Consider the following 19,322-nt stretch of genomic DNA (forward strand, 5'->3'; position numbering starts at 1 on the left):
CAGAGCCAGAGACTTGTCCACTTGTCCCTATGACCGCCTAATCCAAGCCAACGCTGCCTTTCCTCCAGTGAGGGCCTCGGAACCCGTCCCTTATTCCCACTCGCACTCCTGCATCCAGAGCACGCTGCTCAAAATGTTCATCAGAGGAGATCTCTCGCTTGCAAAAATCCCTCCAAATGGCTTCTAGTCATCTTCAGATTCATGAAATCCACACTGCTTCCTGCAGCCTCCACGGCCTCCACCTAGCCCGCCACCTTCAACTGCCCCTCCCTTGCTCTCGTCCATCACCTTCTGGCGATACAGGTCTTCTCTCTGAATCTCCAGCAACTCGTCACAGCAAAGCATTTGCACTTGCTGTTCCTTCTGCCTTCGATGCTTTCCCCTGCTCTTCATGCGGCTGATTCTTCCTGTTCAGAGCTTGGCTCAAATGTTACCTCCCCCAAAACCACAGTGAGCACACTGCCTAAAACCCATTATTTTCTATCACATCATCTTACTTTCTTGAAATATGAAAAAAAATTACTTCAAAATTAAGATATAATGTGTGGTGGTTTAAAAACATGCCCACGAATTCTTTGCTTCTACTGCCTTTAAGGAATGAAGCTTCATTCTCCTCCCCTCGAGCGTGGGCCGGACCTAGTGACTTGATTCTAATGGTGGAATACGGTGGAAGAAATGGTGTGTGACTTCGGAGACTAGGTCATAAAGGGCGTCGTGGCCGCCTCCTCTGTTTGCTCTCTTCAGTCTCTTGTTTCCAGAGAAGCCGGGTGACAGGTCATGAGGACGTGCAAGCAGCCCCATGGAGAAGTCCACATGGCAAGGAACTGTGCCCTCCTGTCAGCAACCAGCACCACCTTCCAGGCAAATGTGAGGAGCCACCTTGCAAGCAGCCCTCCAGCCCCTGTCAGCCTTCAGATGGTGCAGCCCCGGCCAACGTCTTGACTGCAACCTCAGGAGAGACACTGAGGCAGCAGCACCCAGCTCAGTCAGTTCCCGACCCCGAGGGACCACGGGAGACAATAACACTTATTGTTTTAAGCTGCTACGTTCTGCGGCAACTTGTTAGGCAGCAGTAGATAATACAACACACTTGCCTCGAGCTGTACGCTCCTATCAAGTGTACAGCTGAATGTATTTCCCTAAGTAGACACCTGTGTAGCCACCACCTAGATCAAGATGCAAACAGTTCTAGCACCTGCAGGCTCCCTTGGCCCCTTCTTGATCAGACTTCCTCCCCAAAGCAACCACTATTTTCATCTCTATTCCTATAGCTTAGTTTTGCCTATTCTTGAACTTTAGATAAATGTAACCACACAGTATATTCTATTATGTGCCTGGTTTTTATTCACCCCATAGCATGTCTGTGAGCTTCCCCATGGTGGTGCATGTAGCAGTAGTTCTTTTTCATTGCTGTGTAGTATTCCACAGTATGATCCATCACTCGGCTTTATTTTCTCCATAGCACTGTCACTCTCTGAGCTTACTGACCCATCACTCCTCTAGAAGATGAGCTTCTAGAAGGAGACTGCTCTTTATCTGTGTTGTTCCCTGCTGTTTCTTTAGCACCTAGGGCAGTGTTGATCACACAAGAAGTGGCTAACAAATATTTGTTCATTTAGTAATGAACTGGATTCTATCATCAGAATTTCTCCCACCTCGTAACCCCCTGAGGGGGGCATTCAGGCATTTCTAAGTTTTTAGGCAAAGGAGAAAGCTCAAATTGCTCACCCATCCCAGTCTCTGCACTAATTGTATTTGGCAACTTGTGGGCAGATCCTGATGTGATTTGACTGTTTCTCCTCCAGTGCTCGTGGGAATGCTGAAGCAGTGATAATCATAACATAATGCAGCCAGAGCTTCGCGCCATCCTCCCCGGCAGTACACAGGACCCACTGCGATGCGCTCATGGGAACAGAATGTTTTCCCCAGTGGACCTGCCACCAGCCCGCCTTTCACGACATGTCAACCAGCTTCCCTCAAAACAAGAGGCTGAAGAGAGCAAACGAGGAGGAGGCCACGATGCCTTTAGTCTCCAAAGTCACACACCATCACTTCCACCTTCTCTTCTTGTCCTTCTCTTCCTGTTACTGCTTCCTAGACCAGCACTCAAGGAGCCATTACTTTAAAATGTGAAGAGAAATATGTGGGCTTAATTTAATAATACATTCTACTTAACCTAACATCCAAAACATTTTCATTTCAATGTGTAATACAAAAAATATCATTAAGGAGATACTTTACATTTTTAAATACTAAGTCTTTGAAATCGACTGTTTATTTTACAATTTATTTTACAATTACAGCATCTCAGTCCAGCCAGACTTCAGGTGCTCAACAGCCACTGATGGCCGGGGCTACTGTATTGAACAGACCAGCTCCAGATAGCATGTGTGTGTGTGTGCATACGTGTGTGTGGGTGTTTGTGTGTGTGTATGTGCATACATACATATAGCAGCTCAGTACTAAACAGATCACAAAGACAATCTGGGCTTTCCCAGTACTGATGATGACGAGACGATGATGCTAATTTAAAGGCACCCTTACTATGTGTCGGGGACCATGCTAAATGTTTCACATGCATTAACTCAATTAATTCTCCCAACAACCTTATTAGGGAAGAGCTACTGATACACCCATGTCACTGATGAGATAACTGAGGCTCAGAGAGGTCTCAGAGCTTCCCTAAGTTCATACAGCTCCTAAAGGCAGGGCTGGGATTTGAACCCGGGGAGTCTGGCTCCAGAGCCCACTCTCTCAGCTACTACACTGCCTGCCTCACAGTGACTTCGGGGACTGCTCGGCTGATGGCTCCACACCCACGGAGGAGTAAGCTGAGACTCGGAGAGTCGCAGGACGTCGTCCTGATGGCACAGATGGCCAGAAGCGATGCTGAGGCCTGAACTCAGGCTGTGGGGCTGGAAGGCCCAAACTCGCTCCTCTCCAGGCTGGGGGCTAGTCCTCTACTGGGTCCCTGGAAGGGGGCAGGCACAGGCTCCTGTGGGAAGGGCCCTCTGTGCCTGTAGAGCTTCATGGTCCCCAAGACCCCAAATCATGTTTTGAAGTCACATGAGGCAGTCCCTTTTGCATCACCAGAAGCAAGGTGCTGCAAGTGGCAGCAAGTGGCAGGGCCCCGGGAAGCCCTGTGGGTGCCACCTCCCACTTGAAGCTTGCTCAGATGCAACACTCAGAATGTAGCACATGTTCTAGAATCCCAATTTTAATCATTAATTCATTTGCTCATCCATCCACCCATCATTCATTCATAAATATTCGTTGACTGTCTCTTTGGTGCCTGGATCTCAGCCACCATGACCAACCCCACTGGAGCCGACAGTCCAGTGCAGAAGGCACTGGTAAACACATTTCCAATTACAACATGTGTTAAGAGCAATGAGACAGACCAGTGGGGACAGAGGGTAAGAATTGAGTGGCCAGTCAGGAAAGACTTTTCTGAGGAGGGGGCATTTAAGCTGAGATGACTAGTTGACCAGGAGGAAAGGGGGGCATGGAGGAAGGGAGGGTATTCCAGATAACAGGAACCTCCTCTCGGGGGAGACCTGTGGGCCTTTGGCTTCCACTTGGGCCTCAGCTGCCTCATCTGCAAAACGTGAATAATAAGAGAATCCCCTGGAGGGTGGAGTGAGGTTTAACAGTAACAATAATAATATGTAAGAGGACCAAGGCCTACAACATTCCATTCTGTTCCAAGCCCTGTACTGCTCATTTCATTCTCTCCAGACCCTGAAAGGAAGCTTCTCCTATCACCTTCATTTTCAGGATGAAGAAACTGAGGCTCAGCAGGGGGAAGTAGTTTTCCTAAGGTCACACAGCAAGTAAACGGCAGAGCCAGATTTTGAAGACAGGCAAGCTGGCTTCAGAGCCCATGTTTACAACCACTATTAACAGCCGGGGCAGCGAGAAGGGGAGCAGGATGGATGTGGAGCCATGCTGGGGCGGGGGTAGGAGACAAGCGCTGTGGTGAAACCGGGGGCAGGCCCAGGCGGGTGGAAGGGCTAGCCTGCTGGTTCCCAGAGGGCGAGGCCTCATCGCCCCTTGCCACCACCGTATCCCGTGTCTGGCACGCACTAGTACTTAAATGTGGGATTTCCCTCTTCAACCGGTATCTATTCATCCCATGTGACTAGACAGAGTAGACATTTAAACAATAGCCAGCCCACGGCTGCCCTGTGGTCAGAACCCATGACTCCTCACGACACCGAGACTGGAAACCCATGTGCCATCGCAAGCCCACTTCCTCTGGTATCTGGCCCTCCTGCCCCCTGCTCCCCTCACTCCTTCCCTTCCAGGTACACTCACTTGCACTGTTCCTCAACTGCCAGGGCCCCCCTTGCCCCGTGGCCTTTGAACTCCACTCTCCTCCTACTTGCACACCTCTCTGACATTTCCTGGTTCCTGATCTTTGCTTGCCTTCCTTCAGGTCTCTGCAAAGGTCACCTGCTTCCCTATCCACGCTACAGACAGGGACCCCTGCACCTCCGCCAGCTCTGTCCCTTGCTTTTGCTTCTGTTTGTCTTTGTGGCACTTAAGATGTTGCCTAATCCATTTGCTGGTTCATTATCTACCTCCTCCCTTGTGATCGTAAAGTAACTCCCCCCACAGCCACCTCGAGCCTGGGCAGCCCATCCTGCATGGACGCTGTGTTCCCACCACGTCACCAGCCCCAGCCAGCGGCCCTGCAGCGAGAGCACATGGCCCAGCTAGTGAGGAGACTACCCACTACATAATGCGCTGGGGGCCATGAATGGGCGGCACTAGGTCGGGGCTGATGACTCTTGGGACAACCTTGACTTTCCTTCCTAGGGGCTGAGAAAAACCGCAGTCCGCGTCCGTCTGTCCATCTTCTGGTCTCTCTGTCTCACTCTCTCCTTACATCAATGGCTTAGATAAGAAGATTCTTCCAAACAGCTCAGCCTGTCGACAGTCTCATCCAAAAGATGCTCTTGGAACTTGTGCATTTTTCAGGATCTTGTGATTGACTGCCTTTGCTACAAATTCCTGGAAAGGAGCTCTTGTCTGGGGCCGCAGAAGTATTCCTTTTGCTTCATCTCATATGACTAGAGGTCTCTGCCCTTCCCCTGCTCGGGCTTTCTCTCCTCTGCCTGTTGCACCCCAGCCCAACCCCTCACCCCCATGAGGCCAGGAATGAGAGGTGAAAGTTTCCTGACTCCTGCCACAGAGGCTAGGATTGCCCCCAGGTGCTTGTGGCAGCTTTGTCCCCACCTTCACCATCACTGACTGAGCACCTACCACACGCTCTGTGTGTAAGCCCATGGAGGAATTACCTAGCCAGCCCTGGTGGCCTCGTGGTTAGGATTCGCTGCCATTGCCTGGGTTCGTTTCCCAGTCAGGGAACCACACCACCTATCTGTCACTTGTCATACTGTGGCAGCTGCGTGTTGCTGCGATGTTGAAAGCTATGCCAGTGGTCTCTCAAATACCAGCAGGGTCACCCATAGTGGACAGGTCAGTGGAGCTTCCAGACTACAACAGACTAGGAAGAAGGACCTGGCCACGCACTTCCGAAAAATTGGCCTTGAAAACCCTATGAATAGCAGTGGAGCATTGTCTGATACAGTGCTGGAAGGCAGGAGGGTGGTGCAAAAAGACCAGGCAGGGTTCCACTCTGCTGTACACAGGGCCGCCAGAGGTCAGAATCCATTTGACTGCACTAACAACAATGGAATTACCTTAGTTAATGCCTTCTTGATTTGTATTCCTATTTTATGGATAGGCAAACGGAGGCTCAGAGAGGTTCAATAGCTTGACTAAGGTCACAGAAATTGTTTCCTGCTCTGGCCGACTCTACCAAGGGGCTCAGGACTGATTCTCAGATCCACAGGCAAACCGGAGTGCTGTGGGGCTCAGTGTAAATCTGAGACGTGGGAAGAGGGCTGCTGGGAGTTGAACAGGGGATGAAGGGGGATCTAGCCCCCTGATCAGTGAGCATGTGGTGTTATGGAAATAGGATGCTTTCCTGGATGATCTCAAAGCATCTCACTCCATCTTTCTCAAAGGGCTGGAGCAGAGGGAATCACAAACTGTCACAACCTGGCAGCTCAACAAAAGGAGGACCAAGAAACAAGCAGAGGGACAAAGTCAGAGCCCAATCATCGGGAAAGCTCTGGGCCCTGCTGGGTGGCTGCATGATGCAGAGGAGCCAGAATTCCACAGCATCCCCTGGAGAAGACACTGACTTGCCTCAAACATCACTCAGCCACTCTAGGCCTTTGGGGCCCCTGTCATCATGTGGCGGTAACTCCACTCTCTACTAACATCCTGGGGGGTTTTGTGAGGCTTAGGTGAAATTCTGTGGAGCACCACACTTGACGCACTGGTGAGGAAAGCATTAAAAAGCTTGGGCTTTGCTGTTCAATATCCTACCAGCTCATTATTAACATCACGATTGATTTGCCCAAGTTGCTTCTATCAATCTCCGGTGGTCTGCCTGGCTCTCCCTGTGGCCCACACCTCTAACACCAGCCCCGTCTATGCTTCTAATCCTCTCATGTCTGCACCGCCTCTCACAGCTTTGGAGTTGAGAGATTTGGGTCTGGAGTTTCGGCCCCAGCACTGGGTGACCCCTCAAGCCTCCAGCTCCTTATCTCGAGGGTTGAATTCCCACCCCCAGGCTCACAGAGTTGTGTGAGGCTCTAAAGAGCTGAGGCTGGAGACTCTGCAGGGTGCAGGTGTGTGACAGGCTATGCTATTCTGGGCTTCAGTTTTTCTGAATGTTCCTAGGTTCATCCCTGACCCTGTGATTTTAGGAGAAGAAAAAATACCATAAATGCTCTCAGGATGCCTCGCGCCTGGCGGTTACTGAGTAACTATGACCACTCCTGCTAAGATCCAACCAGCAAATGGAAAGACACACAGACATTCAAGCTTCTTGCACAACTCCCCTGTCCAGAGTCCTCTCTCCTCTGGGGCAGGATTGCGTGTGTGTGTGTGTGTTTAATTATACTGAGCAACTGTATTTGCTTTGCACAATGGTTTATACCCAAAGCCATGAAGGGTGTAATAAAAAGAAAAATCTATGCTTTTAAATAACCTCAACAGCTAACTTTACTTTCCCTATTTTCTTTTCCTTTTTTTTTTCATGAAGATTAGCCTTGAGCTAACATCTGCTGCCAATCCTCCTCTTTTTGCTGAGGAAGACTGGCCCTAAGCTAACATCCATGCCTATCTTCCTCTACTTTATATGTGGGACGCCTGCCACAGCATGGCTTGACAAGCGGTGCACAGGTCCGCAGCCGGGATCTGAACTGGCAAACCCTGGGGCGGAATGTGTGAACTTAACTGCTGTGCCACTGGGCTGGCCCCTACTTTCCCTATTTTCTGATGCAGGCCCGGGGGACAGCCTTCCCTCCCACTGCCACCAGAGGACTATCAGCATACACACCCCCAGGCAGGACACATCCCTGCTGCCTCTAACAGGAGCTGCTTCTCTGCCTGAGGAAACGGTCCCACTCAGGATTGATCACACCATCCCTGAAGCCTCAATAGGGAGAGAGTAGGTGGATGTCTAGCCAGCAGAGACCCTCCAAGGACAAGGTGTGACAGTGTCCTACCCTCTTTAGGGCTGTAGAAGACACAGTGTGAGAATAGGAGGGAGCAGAGGGGCATCACAGATTCCCTTTTGCACAGTTTGGGAAACTGAGGTCCACAGAAGGAAGGGATTCTCCCAGGGCCACTGATGGAGGTGGTGTGAAGTCAGCGGGTAGAGCAGGGTGCTCTGTGCCACCTCCAGTCGGTTTAGCCTGGAGAATCCTGACGGCCTTTTAAAGTCCTACAGCGCTGGCCCACAGAAGGGGTTAGGGGTCAGCAAGCCATCACCGAAGGCCTGTGACAGACACTGGCTGGGCCCTCCCCCAAGGTCATGTAGAGGGGGTTCCCATACTGGGTAGAGAGGGTAGGAAGGTTCTCTGAGTCTTGGGCAATCAAACTAAGATTCAGGCGGGGAAGATGGGACCCGGGGTGCAGCAGAAACAGCAGGACAAGAGGCTGGTGGAACCGAAGCCTCTGGAGGTCTTCAAGCATCTCAGTCCCCTTGTCCCCACCCCAAGCCCCTGACTGAGAGTTCAGAAGGGCACTTACCAGGATGTCCAGGCAGGCGGCCTTCAGCAGGGTGATTTGGTCTGCGATGGTCAGGCCAGTGAAGCCCGGCAGACGCTTAGCAAACTCCACGATCTTAATAATGCACTTGGTGGCCAGTTCGCTGAATTTGTCCCAGAGGCCCAGGTCCAGTCGGACTCTATGGTCAGCGCTGGAATTCTAAGAGGGAGAGAACACCATCAGGGGCAGTTTCTGAGAAGGCGGGGAACTCAACACGTTTCCTGTTAATGCACTGACACTTCAGTGTGGATCAGTGAGTTTCCTGGTGGGGTGGCTGAGTTTTTAGCTTGAATTTGTCTTTGAAAAATGCTCAAAATTTTATCTGTGTACCACTGAAGGATCAAGTAACAGATGATAAATGAAGGAATGGTGGAAGGAAGAGTCACTGTTTCATAACTGATGAATTAACGGCTCTAGGCATTGTCTATCCGTGGTGGCTAAGATCTTAAAAAGAGGCAGCCTGTCATTTAAGTGTCCTGAGGGAAACCCACACCACCATCTATGAAACAGGCAAACCAGGATCAGAGTGAGCCTTTAGACCTAAGCACAAGAAATCCAGAAGACAGAGGAACACGGTAAACTATACCACGGGGGACCGACTGTCAACATCCAGAACGCGGGAGACCCCATAAAACCAATGAATTGGTTTCTTCCACAAATACATTGAAAGGGGAAAAAAAGAAATGGAAAGAGAAACCTACGGATTAAAAGTGACTCAACCCAGATGCCCATTAAGCGATAAATGGACAAATTGTGCCACAACCAAGCAATGGATGCTGAAGGGCAGTAACAACAAAGGAAACACTGATCGATGACAATGCTGAACAAGGGGGAACCTCGGAAGCATCAGACAACGGGAAAGAAGGCAGACAGACACACAAGCCTACACACAGAACGATGCCATTTACATGACACTCTGGAAACGGCAAATGACAGTGACAGAGAACAGATCAGTGGTGTCCAGGGGCTGGGGGGCGGGGTGGTGGACCACATGGGTGCAGGAGGGGACTTTCTGGAATGATAAAAACATCCTGCATCTCGACTAGGTGGTGGTTACAGGACCGTACACTTTTGTCAAACTCATCAAACTATACCTTTAAAGAAGATAAATTTTATATTACGTAAATTATACCCCAATAAACTTGACTCAGGAAAAAATATTTTTAGGAGACTTATTAACCAATTACAAGGTATAGACCTTATCTGAATTCTGATTCAAATAAATAAACTGAAGAAATTGTGACATATATGAGAAAACTAGAAATTTGAGATACTAAGGGATTTGAGATGTGAATTTTATTTCAGGAGTAACGATAGCATTGCTGTTATGCTTTTGTTTGCAGAAGTTTCTGTCATTGAGAACACATTAAAATATTTAGCGACCAAATGGGATGTTTGTAACTGACTTCCATTTTTCCATATAATACGTGACGGAGAGACCGCGTGTGAGGGCCGATGGATGATGAAACACGACTGGCTGTGGAGTAATCACAGGCGTTCACTACTCCATTCTCTCTGCATTAGCAATTTTTCATAAACATAAAGAAAAGTGACAATGATAGTTAAAAGAAAAAACAAAATGCAACAACAACAAAGTTTAGACTCTCTGGAGGTCCTCAGTGTGGCGGTGGCCACATGCCTGCCTCTCATGACGCCCCTTGTCCCACTGCCAGGCCCAGGCTTTGGCCAGAGAGGCAGGACCAGCCTCCATGGGCATGTCCTGGCAGGAAGCCAAGGGGACCCGTTGTGGGCAGCATGAAGAGGGACTGATCCTGAGGTAACACCTGTTTCTCCTTGTGTTTTCCCAGGAAGGACCAGCCTCCAGTCCCTCAGCAGCTTCTACTCAGGACGCCAAGTCTTGATATTTTTATTTTTTTTGTGAGAAAGATTGGCCCTGAGCTAACATCTGTGCCAATCTTCCTCTGTTTTATATGGGATGCCGTCACAGCATGGCTTGACAATCAGTGCCAGGTTTGTGCCTGGGATCCGAACCTGCAGACCCTGGGCTGCCGAAGCGGAGCGCACAAACTTAACCACTATGCCAGTGGGCCGGTCCCAGGACCCTAAGTCTTTTGACAGCCACAAAATAACTTGAGGGGACCCTTCCTCTCCTCCCTATGAGAAGGTTACCTGATTTCAGTCCAAACCTGGGCCACCTACTGGCTGGGTTCCTCCATCCATTCAAATGAAGAGTCATTTACCTATTCATCTGCCTCCCTCCCTTCGTTCCAGGGATGTTTCCTCACCCACCTCCACGCAGCCAGAGCTGGGTTAACAGCTGAACACACCAGACCCCCCTCCACCCTTAGCAAGCTGCCAGCCTAGCGGGGAAATGGCTGCTGCATTAGGAGACTGCCCACAGCAGGCCTCACCCGCGCCTTCACTCCCCACGTCACTGAACCCCACAGCCACCCAATGAGGAAGGGGCTGTCGGCAGCTTCGCTGTAAGATGTGGAAAGTTCGTCTCAGAGAGGTGAGGTAACTTGCCAAGGAGGGGTGGAAGTGGATCCCAGGTCCATGTGATCCCCAAACCTGGCCTTTTCCCTACTCAGCTGACAGGTTTGACCTCCAGCAAGCGATGGCTTTTCTTCATGCCTCAGTCCCCCTGTCTGTAAAGAGTGATATATATCACCTGCCCTCACAAGCTGCCTGGAGGATTAGCTAGGATCCCAGAGGAAAGGAAGCAAATGGTGCCTGGTGTGTTCGGGGGGTCTGATCAGTGCTGGACCCCTTCTCTCATCACCCCCACTTGCCCACGGACTGCCAGAGGGTTCGGCCCACAGCAGTGGCTGTCCTCCCATGCAGAGGTGACCTGGCCAGCACAGTCCCCATACTGGGCCCCACTCCACTGCCCATGACAAGCCTCCACCCATCTTTCCTCATGTAAGCAGTAAAGAGGATGCTCACAGCACAGACAGGAAATAGAACACCACTAAGAACTTGCCAGAAATTACTGAAGGTCTCAACCTTTGCTAGGCTCACACTCCAACATACCCAAGAAAGTGTTTTTGGATTTTTTTTTCTTTTCTTTCCGTAATCTCTAGAGCAGGATCTCCAGTGTGAAAGGAGTTAAACGGCCACCTTGTGTCTCTGCCTTCCTGCCATCCCCCTCTCCCCTCTGGAGTCATCTGGGGGATGGCTCCTCTCTCCCTCCCGGCTCTTGGGGTTTGAGTGGGGCTCCCTAACTCCCTCAAGAGCAGGGAGGGCACCCGACTCTGGTCTAGTTAATCAGAGCGGTCCCTTCTCCTGGCCACAGTGATTGGTTCGGAGAAGAGCAGGTCACCCAGAGCAGGCCAAGGAGGCTCAGTTCTGAGACTTTGGTTGGAACACTTGGGGAAGCAGAGCTCTCTGTCAGTGAGAGTTGCCAGGAGCGTTCAGGGGCCACCAGGAGAAGAAGGCCTCCCTAAAATTGAAGCCAATGCAGAGGAAAGCTGAGATGAACAACGGAAAGAGAGAGGAAGACGGGTCCTGTCCTGAACATACTGAGCTGCTGGATCCAGCCATGCCTGATCCACAACAGGATTTTTTTTAAATCTAAGTTGATCTCAGTTTGGTTTCTATCACCTGCAACAGGAAGAATTCTGACTATTGTCCAGTTGTAGCTTAAGATGGTTTAGGTCTGAGAGGTTCACACTCTCCCCTCAAAGAACTGTCAAGACTTAAAGGAAAGGTCCTACCTCTACTGCCACCCTCCTGGTCTGAGCCACCATCACCTCCTGCCTGGATTACTGCAACAGCCTCCAGACCGTCTCCCTCATTCCATCCTGGCCTCCTAGCAGTACCTTCTTAGCAAAGGAAAGAGGGATCCTTTTTTTTTTTTTTATTTCCCCAACTGCCCCGATACACAGTTGTATATCTTAGTTGCAGGTCCTTCTAGTTGTGGGATGTGGGACGCCACCTCAACGTGGCCCGACGAGCGGTGCCATGTCCGCGCCCAGGATCCAAACCCTGGGCTGCCGCAGCGGAGCGCACGAACTTAACCACTTGGCCACGGAGCTGGCCCCAAGAGGGATCCTTTTAAAATGCAAGTCAGAGCAAGTCACTGCACCACTCAAAATTTCCGATGCTTTCTCATCTCACTCAGACTAAAGGCCAAAGTCCTTTCATTGGTCTGCAAGGCCCTCCCCGGCCCAGCCCCTGCCCTCTGACCTCGTCTCCTCCCATTCTCCCCTTAGCTCACTCCATCCCAGCTGCACGAGTCTATCTGAACAAGTGGAGCATCCTCTTGCCTCTGGGTCTTTGCCCTGGCTGTTCCCTCCACCCGGATTGCTCTTCCTCCAGAGAGCTACAGGATGGACTCCCTCATTCCTTCGAGAACTGATCAAATGTCACTTTATTTTGAGCCCTCCCTGACTGTTCTATTGAAAATCATGGTCCCCTCCCACCCCGCAGTCCAGCTGCTCCCATCCAGCTCTGTTTACAGCATGACCTCCCCTAAGACCCTCAATCATATCCTCATTTATACAGGGGCTCCTTGTTGGCTTTGTTGTGGCCGTGTTGTCAGCATCCAGAACAGGGCCTGCCACCTAGCAGGGGCTCAGTAAACACTGGCTGAATGAATCAATGAGCGAATGAAGGTCCTGCAAGTCCTTGCTTGTTGAAAATGTCTCGCGACGACTAACATTTTGAGGATGAGTCTCCTGGGCCGTGGCCAAGGCCTGCTCGTGAGGCCTCTGCTGCTTCTGGGGGCAGATCTGAACCATCCAGGCTCCCCAGGCCGCTGACAAATGGAAACAGTTCAGTACCATGTACCACATGTCCCAAACCCAAACCTGTAGTTCCTGGCCTCAGTGAAAACCAGTCCACAGGGTCAATGATATCAAGATTTTGTTTTGAATGTTGGGGAGGAAAACCTGAGAGGAAGTTTAGAAGCCCTAAAAAAAGGTGGTGGCCAACATTGCCTTCTACAACATTCCTTGCGGAAAGCAGGCATGCCTTCTCCAGATTTATTTTATTCCTTCCTCAAGGACCTTGGTGGAATGCAGTACACTCGGGGGGACAAGATCAAGACATGCGGCCGGTTGGGCTGTAATTAAATTTAATGGGCAGTTTATCCAGTTCGGAGGAAGATGACACGGAAGAGGGACAGCGAGGCGAGCGTGTGGCGGGAAGTCGTTTTACAATAGAGTATCCATCTGGAAAAAAAGGCACTGCCCCGACCCAGTGAGTGTGAACGAAATCTTCATCAGCATCTCGGAGGTTACTTCATCATGCACGGGCTGAGGGAGAGAAGCCTGTCGTACCTTCTATTAAAAATAATGCACAGCCGTCTTAACGGCATGTAAATCTCACTCACTATTATGCAAACTGAAGGGAAGAGGCAGTTCATAAAACACAAAATAACCGGGTGTTTTATTATACTGGTGGCCAGATTCAGAGGCAGGAGGTTTAAAATGGCTTATATATTATCTTCCAGCTGTGGCAAATGGAGAGCTCGGCCTGTTTGGGTTGGTAATGAGAGTGGTTATGGGGGGCTCAGGGGGAAGGGTGGGTTTTCAGCAGCCTTTCTGAAGCCAGGGGGAGGGAGGGAGCGGGCAGAGGGAGAACAAGGGGTGGAGGGGAGAGGCCCTTGCCGGCAGCTAGTGGGGAGCACAGGCAAAGCAGAAGGTGAGGGGCAGGGCTTTCTCAAACTCACACACCTTCCTCCTGGCCTCCTCCCTCCATGGCCTCCTCCCAACGTGTGCTCCTCCCTCCATGGCCTCCTCCCTCCATGATCTCCTTCCCCAGCAGCCTCCTCTCGGGTGGAAGCCCATCTCCAGGCAGGAGCCTCAACCTGCCTTCCCAGAATGCTGTGCAGCAGCGGTCCAGATGGAGGGAGACCCGCCTGCGTGGCCCCCGGGCCCATCGTTAGCAGCAAAAAAGCCCAACTCTTCTATGAAATCCAATTAAATGGCCATTTTGGCCACGCAAATGGATCCCTTTCTTTTGCCTACTTTGCTCTCCGCTGCCACGTGCTGCTTTTCTGACTGGCGTTACTTTCAGAGCGAGACCTACAAATGGAGACAGAATCCCAGTATCTTTAAAACCCCATTTGTGGCGGCTCCTGGGTGCTACAATGGTTTAATCAGGGGGTTTGTTGTTCCTTTTCAGCTAAGAAGGAAATGCGAAATTTCTTAAAAGAAATAAAGAGGGGCTGGCCCCGTGGCCGAGTGGTTAAGTTCGCGTGCTCCGGGGCAGGCGGCCCAGTGTTTCATTGGTTCGAATCCTGGGCGCAGACATGGCACTGCTCATCAAACCACGCTGAGGCAGCATCCCCACATGCCACGCTTGCAGTCATCATTCTACTTCCTGGTCTGAATTTTGTCTCCTAAAGCCTGTTCTTGCATTTGTGATCTCCCTTCTGGTTGGAAACTCTGGGTGCTTCCATGAGGTGGCTAAAAGATCCCCAGTACTACTCTGAAGAGAATGTTATGTGCCAGGCCAACATCTCTTCGTAGTCAGCAAACACATATCTAGGCACTAGGGCAACATGGCCTTAGGAACGTCCCAGCTGGCGTATGTTGTCCAGTGGGAGGATGACACATAGAGGCCCTTTAGCACACATGCAGCATTCTCCTCAGAAGTGGAAGCTTCCAACAGGTAGGGAGAAGGCAGCCTGGCAGCCACCCTGAACTACAGGTGGAAAGATAGGCACTGTCTTCATGGCTTGGCACAGCCCATGGGGAGAAAGGGCTCTAAGCAGTGGGCAATGCCAAGGGGGCAGGAGAGAAGGTCTCTACCACTCTACGTGTTTCCTGAAAGTCTAGCTAGAAGCAAGGGTGATGCTGTGTGAGTCCCCTGAAGGCAATGGTTTAGGGGTGCTCCTGACCCCTGCTGGGCTGGGACACCAGCCTGGAGGGGCGCCCTCCTCCCTGGTGGTCTCAGAGATCCAGGGAACTTGGTGGAACGCAGGGGTAGGATGGAGGGTAGAGATCAGAGTTTCAGAGGATGTCCAAGAGAGGCTAGATCGTGGGGCAGTCTCAGCTGCCATGAGGGGCCATTGATGGCTTCTGGAACACAGGGGCATGTCTAAGAAAGAACATAAGCTGTGCCTTCCGGCCAAGCCCAAAGCAGCCAGGGGCCACCCCTCAGAACTGCTTCTCCTGACCGGAAGCCCCCTTGGCTCCCTGTGGCTACTGTTCACACACCTCATTCCAGCATAAGAAGGCCCTGACAGCCAGCCCTCACCTGTCCCCTCACACTTTGCATTCCCCTCCCATCCAGTCCTCTCTACAAAACTCCCGGCCACGCTCACGCTAGTCCCTTGGCTGGGAATGTCTTTTTGTTTTTCTACCACCCAGTAAGATCCTGGGTACTTACTTAGCACAGTGCCTAGAGAAGATTTTTCTTTGAAAGATGAGAACTTAGGATGTGTGTGCCAGAGGTTTCTAAAAGCTCACAAAACACGTGACAACATTTGCTTTTCAGCAGGACTTTACCAAAGAGCCTGTGAGCTTGGGAGGGTAAATGTCTGTGCCTCCGATTCTGGACTCAGTAGGTGTCATGGACTAAATTGTGTCCCCCAAAAAAAATACTGGAGTCCTAACCCCTAGTACTTCAGAACGTGACCTTTTTTTGGAAATAGGGTCTTTACAGAGATAATTGACTTAAAATGAGGTCGTTATGGTGAGCCCTAATTCAATGTGACTGGTGCCCTTATAAAAAGGGGAAATTCGGAGAGAGACATGCACTGAGGGAAGATGGTATGAAGACACACTGGAAGAAGACGGCCACATGAAGACAGGATTGGAGTAATGCACGTACAAGCCAAGGACGCCAAAAGCTGTCTTCCAGCCTCAGAAGCTGTGAGAAGCAAGGAAGATTCGCCGCTAGAGCCATCAGAGGGAGCCTGGCTCTGCCGACACCCTGACTTTGGACTTCTAGCCTCCAGAACGGAGACAACACGGTTCTGTCATCTTATGCCACCCAGTTTGTGGTACTTTGTTACGGCGGCCCTAGGAAACTCACACTGTAGGTATGCAGTGACTGCTGCAAAATGAAAGAAGGGTCTAGGTGGTACAACAGAGCAGGTGTGGCTACTGGCAAGAAACAGGCTCAGAGAAGTCAAGGGCTGGTTCAAGGTCAGACAACTGTGAGGTGGCAGAGCGGGGCTTAGAACTCAGGCCTCTGGACTCCCTGATCTTCCACGCCCGCAGGTGCCTCTCTCCTGGGAGGCTGACCTCCCGAGTTTCAGGTTCTGATTTGCTGGCTGATCACAGTGTTAGCTTTCTACAACAAAAGCCACGTCCACAAATGGCCGCAACTGTCTACAACATCCTTCTTTTTCTAAAGCACCGGTCTCCTGGAAAGTCTTTTGGTGGTTTAATGATCCTGTTGGTGGTCATTTTTCTGAGTAGATTAAGGGCCCCTTAAATCTCCATAGCTCAACTTCATGAGCCCCTCGGAGGGCAGCTTATGTCCCATCAAGCTCTGCAAGGTGATGAAAAGCTGCACGTGGCAGAGCAGCGGGATGCGGGAGCAGACGTGGTGCAGAGCAGACAGCCTAGGCCGGGGCTGTGTCGCCTGGAACCTGCCTCGCCTTCCCACCCACTACATTCCTTTTCCAGAACCTGGGCACGCGGCTCTGAAAAATGACAAGGCACTCCTAACAGGATCAAGAGGAGGAGACTTGCCCATTTTGCACATTTCTGTGCTGGAAAGTGTACAAGGTGCTCTGATATATTTTTCTCATTTAACCTTCTTCCCAGCAACCCCATGAGGTAGGTACTATTCAAATCCCAGGATACAGATGAGGGAGCTGAGGCTCAAAGGATAATTCTAAGGTCACACTTCTAAGTAACAAAGGCAAGATTTGAACCTGGGTCTATGAGGCCCTAAAGCCCAAATGACATAGCCTAGGGTTCGACCTAAGGAAGCAGAGGAAGGATCCTGAGGTCTGGGACGTTTCCTCTGGTTCGCTCCTTCAACCTATTTGGGAGAGCTCATCTATACATAGCCACTCTCCTGCCTTCCACCCTTCCACATGGACCCCCTTGTTTCTTGTGGGGGGTCACTGGAGGGGGGTCATGGGGAGACTAGCTCTGAAGCTCGTAGGTGAGTGTCCTGCCTGGACTTGGGCATGGAGGTGGGTGGGCCATATGTTTCTGCCTCCCTGACCCATTCCTGCTGCCTCCTGGGGCCTGTCCATTTGTTCCAAATGTACCCTAATTAGGGATGAAAAAGAAACCAGTCTTTCAAAGATCTGTAGGTGGGTGGCTAGCTGCCTTTTTAATTCCTCTCTGCCCACTTATTCCAAAGGCATCTGCCAGGGATGCCAGGCTGGTGAAGATGGCAGGAAGTTTCCTTGCAGTGGGAGCAACTGCCTATCTAAAAAAAGCTCTGCATCAAAACGCTCAGCTCGGAATCAAGCGCTTGCAGAGAATGTGTTACGGCTGCTGTTACTTATTTATACCCCACCTACTTCCGGAAAGGACTGGAAGTTGCTTACAACAAAAACAGAGCTAGATTTGTGTACAGAGAGTAGAAATAAAGAGAAGAGCCAGATGAGAGACTCTTAGAGCAGCCTGGACCCCGCGAATGGGCAGTGTGCTCTGGAAGGACGCCTGGTTGCCCCAGAGTTGAGGACCACCCTCTGGAGATGGACCTGTATTTCTATTCTCCCTGCTGGATCAAAAGAGGTGCAGAAAGTCCTCTCAAAGTGCTTAGGACGACAGGCCCCAGTTAGGGACTGATGGTGTCTCGTCCCCAAACAGAGGTGAAGGGAAGGGGCCCCGGAGGCCCTCAGGGAAGCCCCGTTTGGTCCAGAAGCAGACCCTGACACTAGGATTTGAGAGCAAGCAGCTGACTTGGGAAGAGATCCCAGGAAACACGGGAGGAGGAGTGGGGAAGGGGGTCTGGGAAGGGGAGGCTGCCAGTGAAGGTCATCCCGTGGGCACCTGGGGTTCCATCTTGTTGGGGAACTCTGGGAGGTGGTTAGAGACCGCCTAAGAGGTATCCTGCCCCTGGGGCATCACCTATCAGGTTCCACCTGTCACTGGGTGGGGGCTGCTCCCAGGAGTGTCAATGCCCCAGGTGTGAGCCAAGCAGCTCTGGCAGCCACAGAAAGCCTTTGGGCATGGTCACCGGAGCTTGAAGTCTGAGCCATGGGGACAAGGACAGGGTCCTGACAGCCCCCCTTGAATCTTGAAGAGGGCTGGGCAGGCAGCCTCACTGGCCTGGAAGCAGGTGGATTCTGACCTATGGCGTAATGAGAATCCAAAAGGAGAGGCCATCGGATTTCAGAGGGAGCCCGTGGTGAGGCTGACCAGAACCCCTGGCTGGCTTTTGGGGTGGGAAGGAGCTGTGCTGACTGATAGAGGGAGGACTGTCCTGAAGGAGCATTTTGGTTCCCGGCCCTGTAGGAAGCCAGGCCACACCAGGGCGTGTGTTCTAGGAGGGGGCAAATGGTATACTTTGTGTTTGCTCACCCTCTTCCAGACTACAGCGGGCGCCATTCCACCTGGCTGCCATGTAAGTCAGCATCTGGGCGACTGATTAGGCCACACTAAGATACCCCCAGCTGGGGAAGAGGGGAGGGGACCCCTGATGGAGTAGCAAATGATCCCCGGGAGTGTCATATAATGTCTCTCACCTCACGACCCGGCTCAAAAGTTTCCACTTCCAGGAAGCCCTTCCTACTCTGATTGTTCTCTTTTATTCTGTCTTTTTTGGAGCTAAAGGTTTGATTTATTCCTGGATAATAGCCACCTCCTCCTAACGAGATGCCCGATGGCTCCTGCTGCCATTCTACCTTGTCAACCACCCTCTGGATGCATCCTGAGCATGACTTCGTGGTTCAAAGGGCTGCCCCGGAGTCAGAATGTCCAGTCACGGTCCAGTCCCACTTGCTGGCTATGAGACACGGGGAAAGGTATTTAGCACCTCTACACCTCAATTTACTCATAGGAAATATCGGGACAATAATATTCAGCCTCAGTTTACTCATCTATAACATGGGAGCATCAATTCCCACCGCCTAGAGTCCTTGCAAGGAGTGAAAGAACTAACATATTTCGAGTACTTAGCGTGGTCCCCGGTACCTGGTAAATGCTCCATGAATATTAGCTAAAATAATAATGATAACAATAATAAAGACTTCTGATCACAAACTGTTGCGTTCTCTCCATCATTTGCAGACTGAAATGCAAACTCCTCAGTGGGCATTCTCGACTCTGCAAGGCTTTTAAATTCTTACCTCCCACCCGCTCTCA

The 19,322-nt window shown here is 51.1% G+C and overlaps 1 protein-coding gene and 1 long non-coding RNA gene across 4 annotated transcripts in view; one reads left to right on the forward strand and one right to left on the reverse strand.

Moving 5' to 3' along the window:
• Nucleotides 1–19,322, reverse strand: part of RARB (retinoic acid receptor beta) — a 694,610-nt gene that overhangs the window by 8,926 nt on the left and 666,362 nt on the right. For all 3 annotated transcript variants that reach the window (XM_008518324.2, XM_008518325.2, XM_070577442.1), the window contains one exon: nucleotides 8,116–8,292. In XM_008518324.2, the coding sequence (XP_008516546.1) occupies nucleotides 8,116–8,292 (177 nt within the window). The remainder of the gene's footprint in view (nucleotides 1–8,115; nucleotides 8,293–19,322) is intronic.
• LOC139076188 (uncharacterized) lies at nucleotides 715–2,270 on the forward strand. Its single transcript, XR_011527539.1, has 2 exons — nucleotides 715–867; nucleotides 1,806–2,270. It is a non-coding gene; the product is annotated as an uncharacterized lncRNA (long non-coding RNA).

This window comes from Equus przewalskii, chromosome 15 (genome assembly GCF_037783145.1).
Source record: "Equus przewalskii isolate Varuska chromosome 15, EquPr2, whole genome shotgun sequence".
Classification (NCBI taxonomy): Eukaryota; Metazoa; Chordata; class Mammalia; order Perissodactyla; family Equidae; genus Equus; species Equus przewalskii.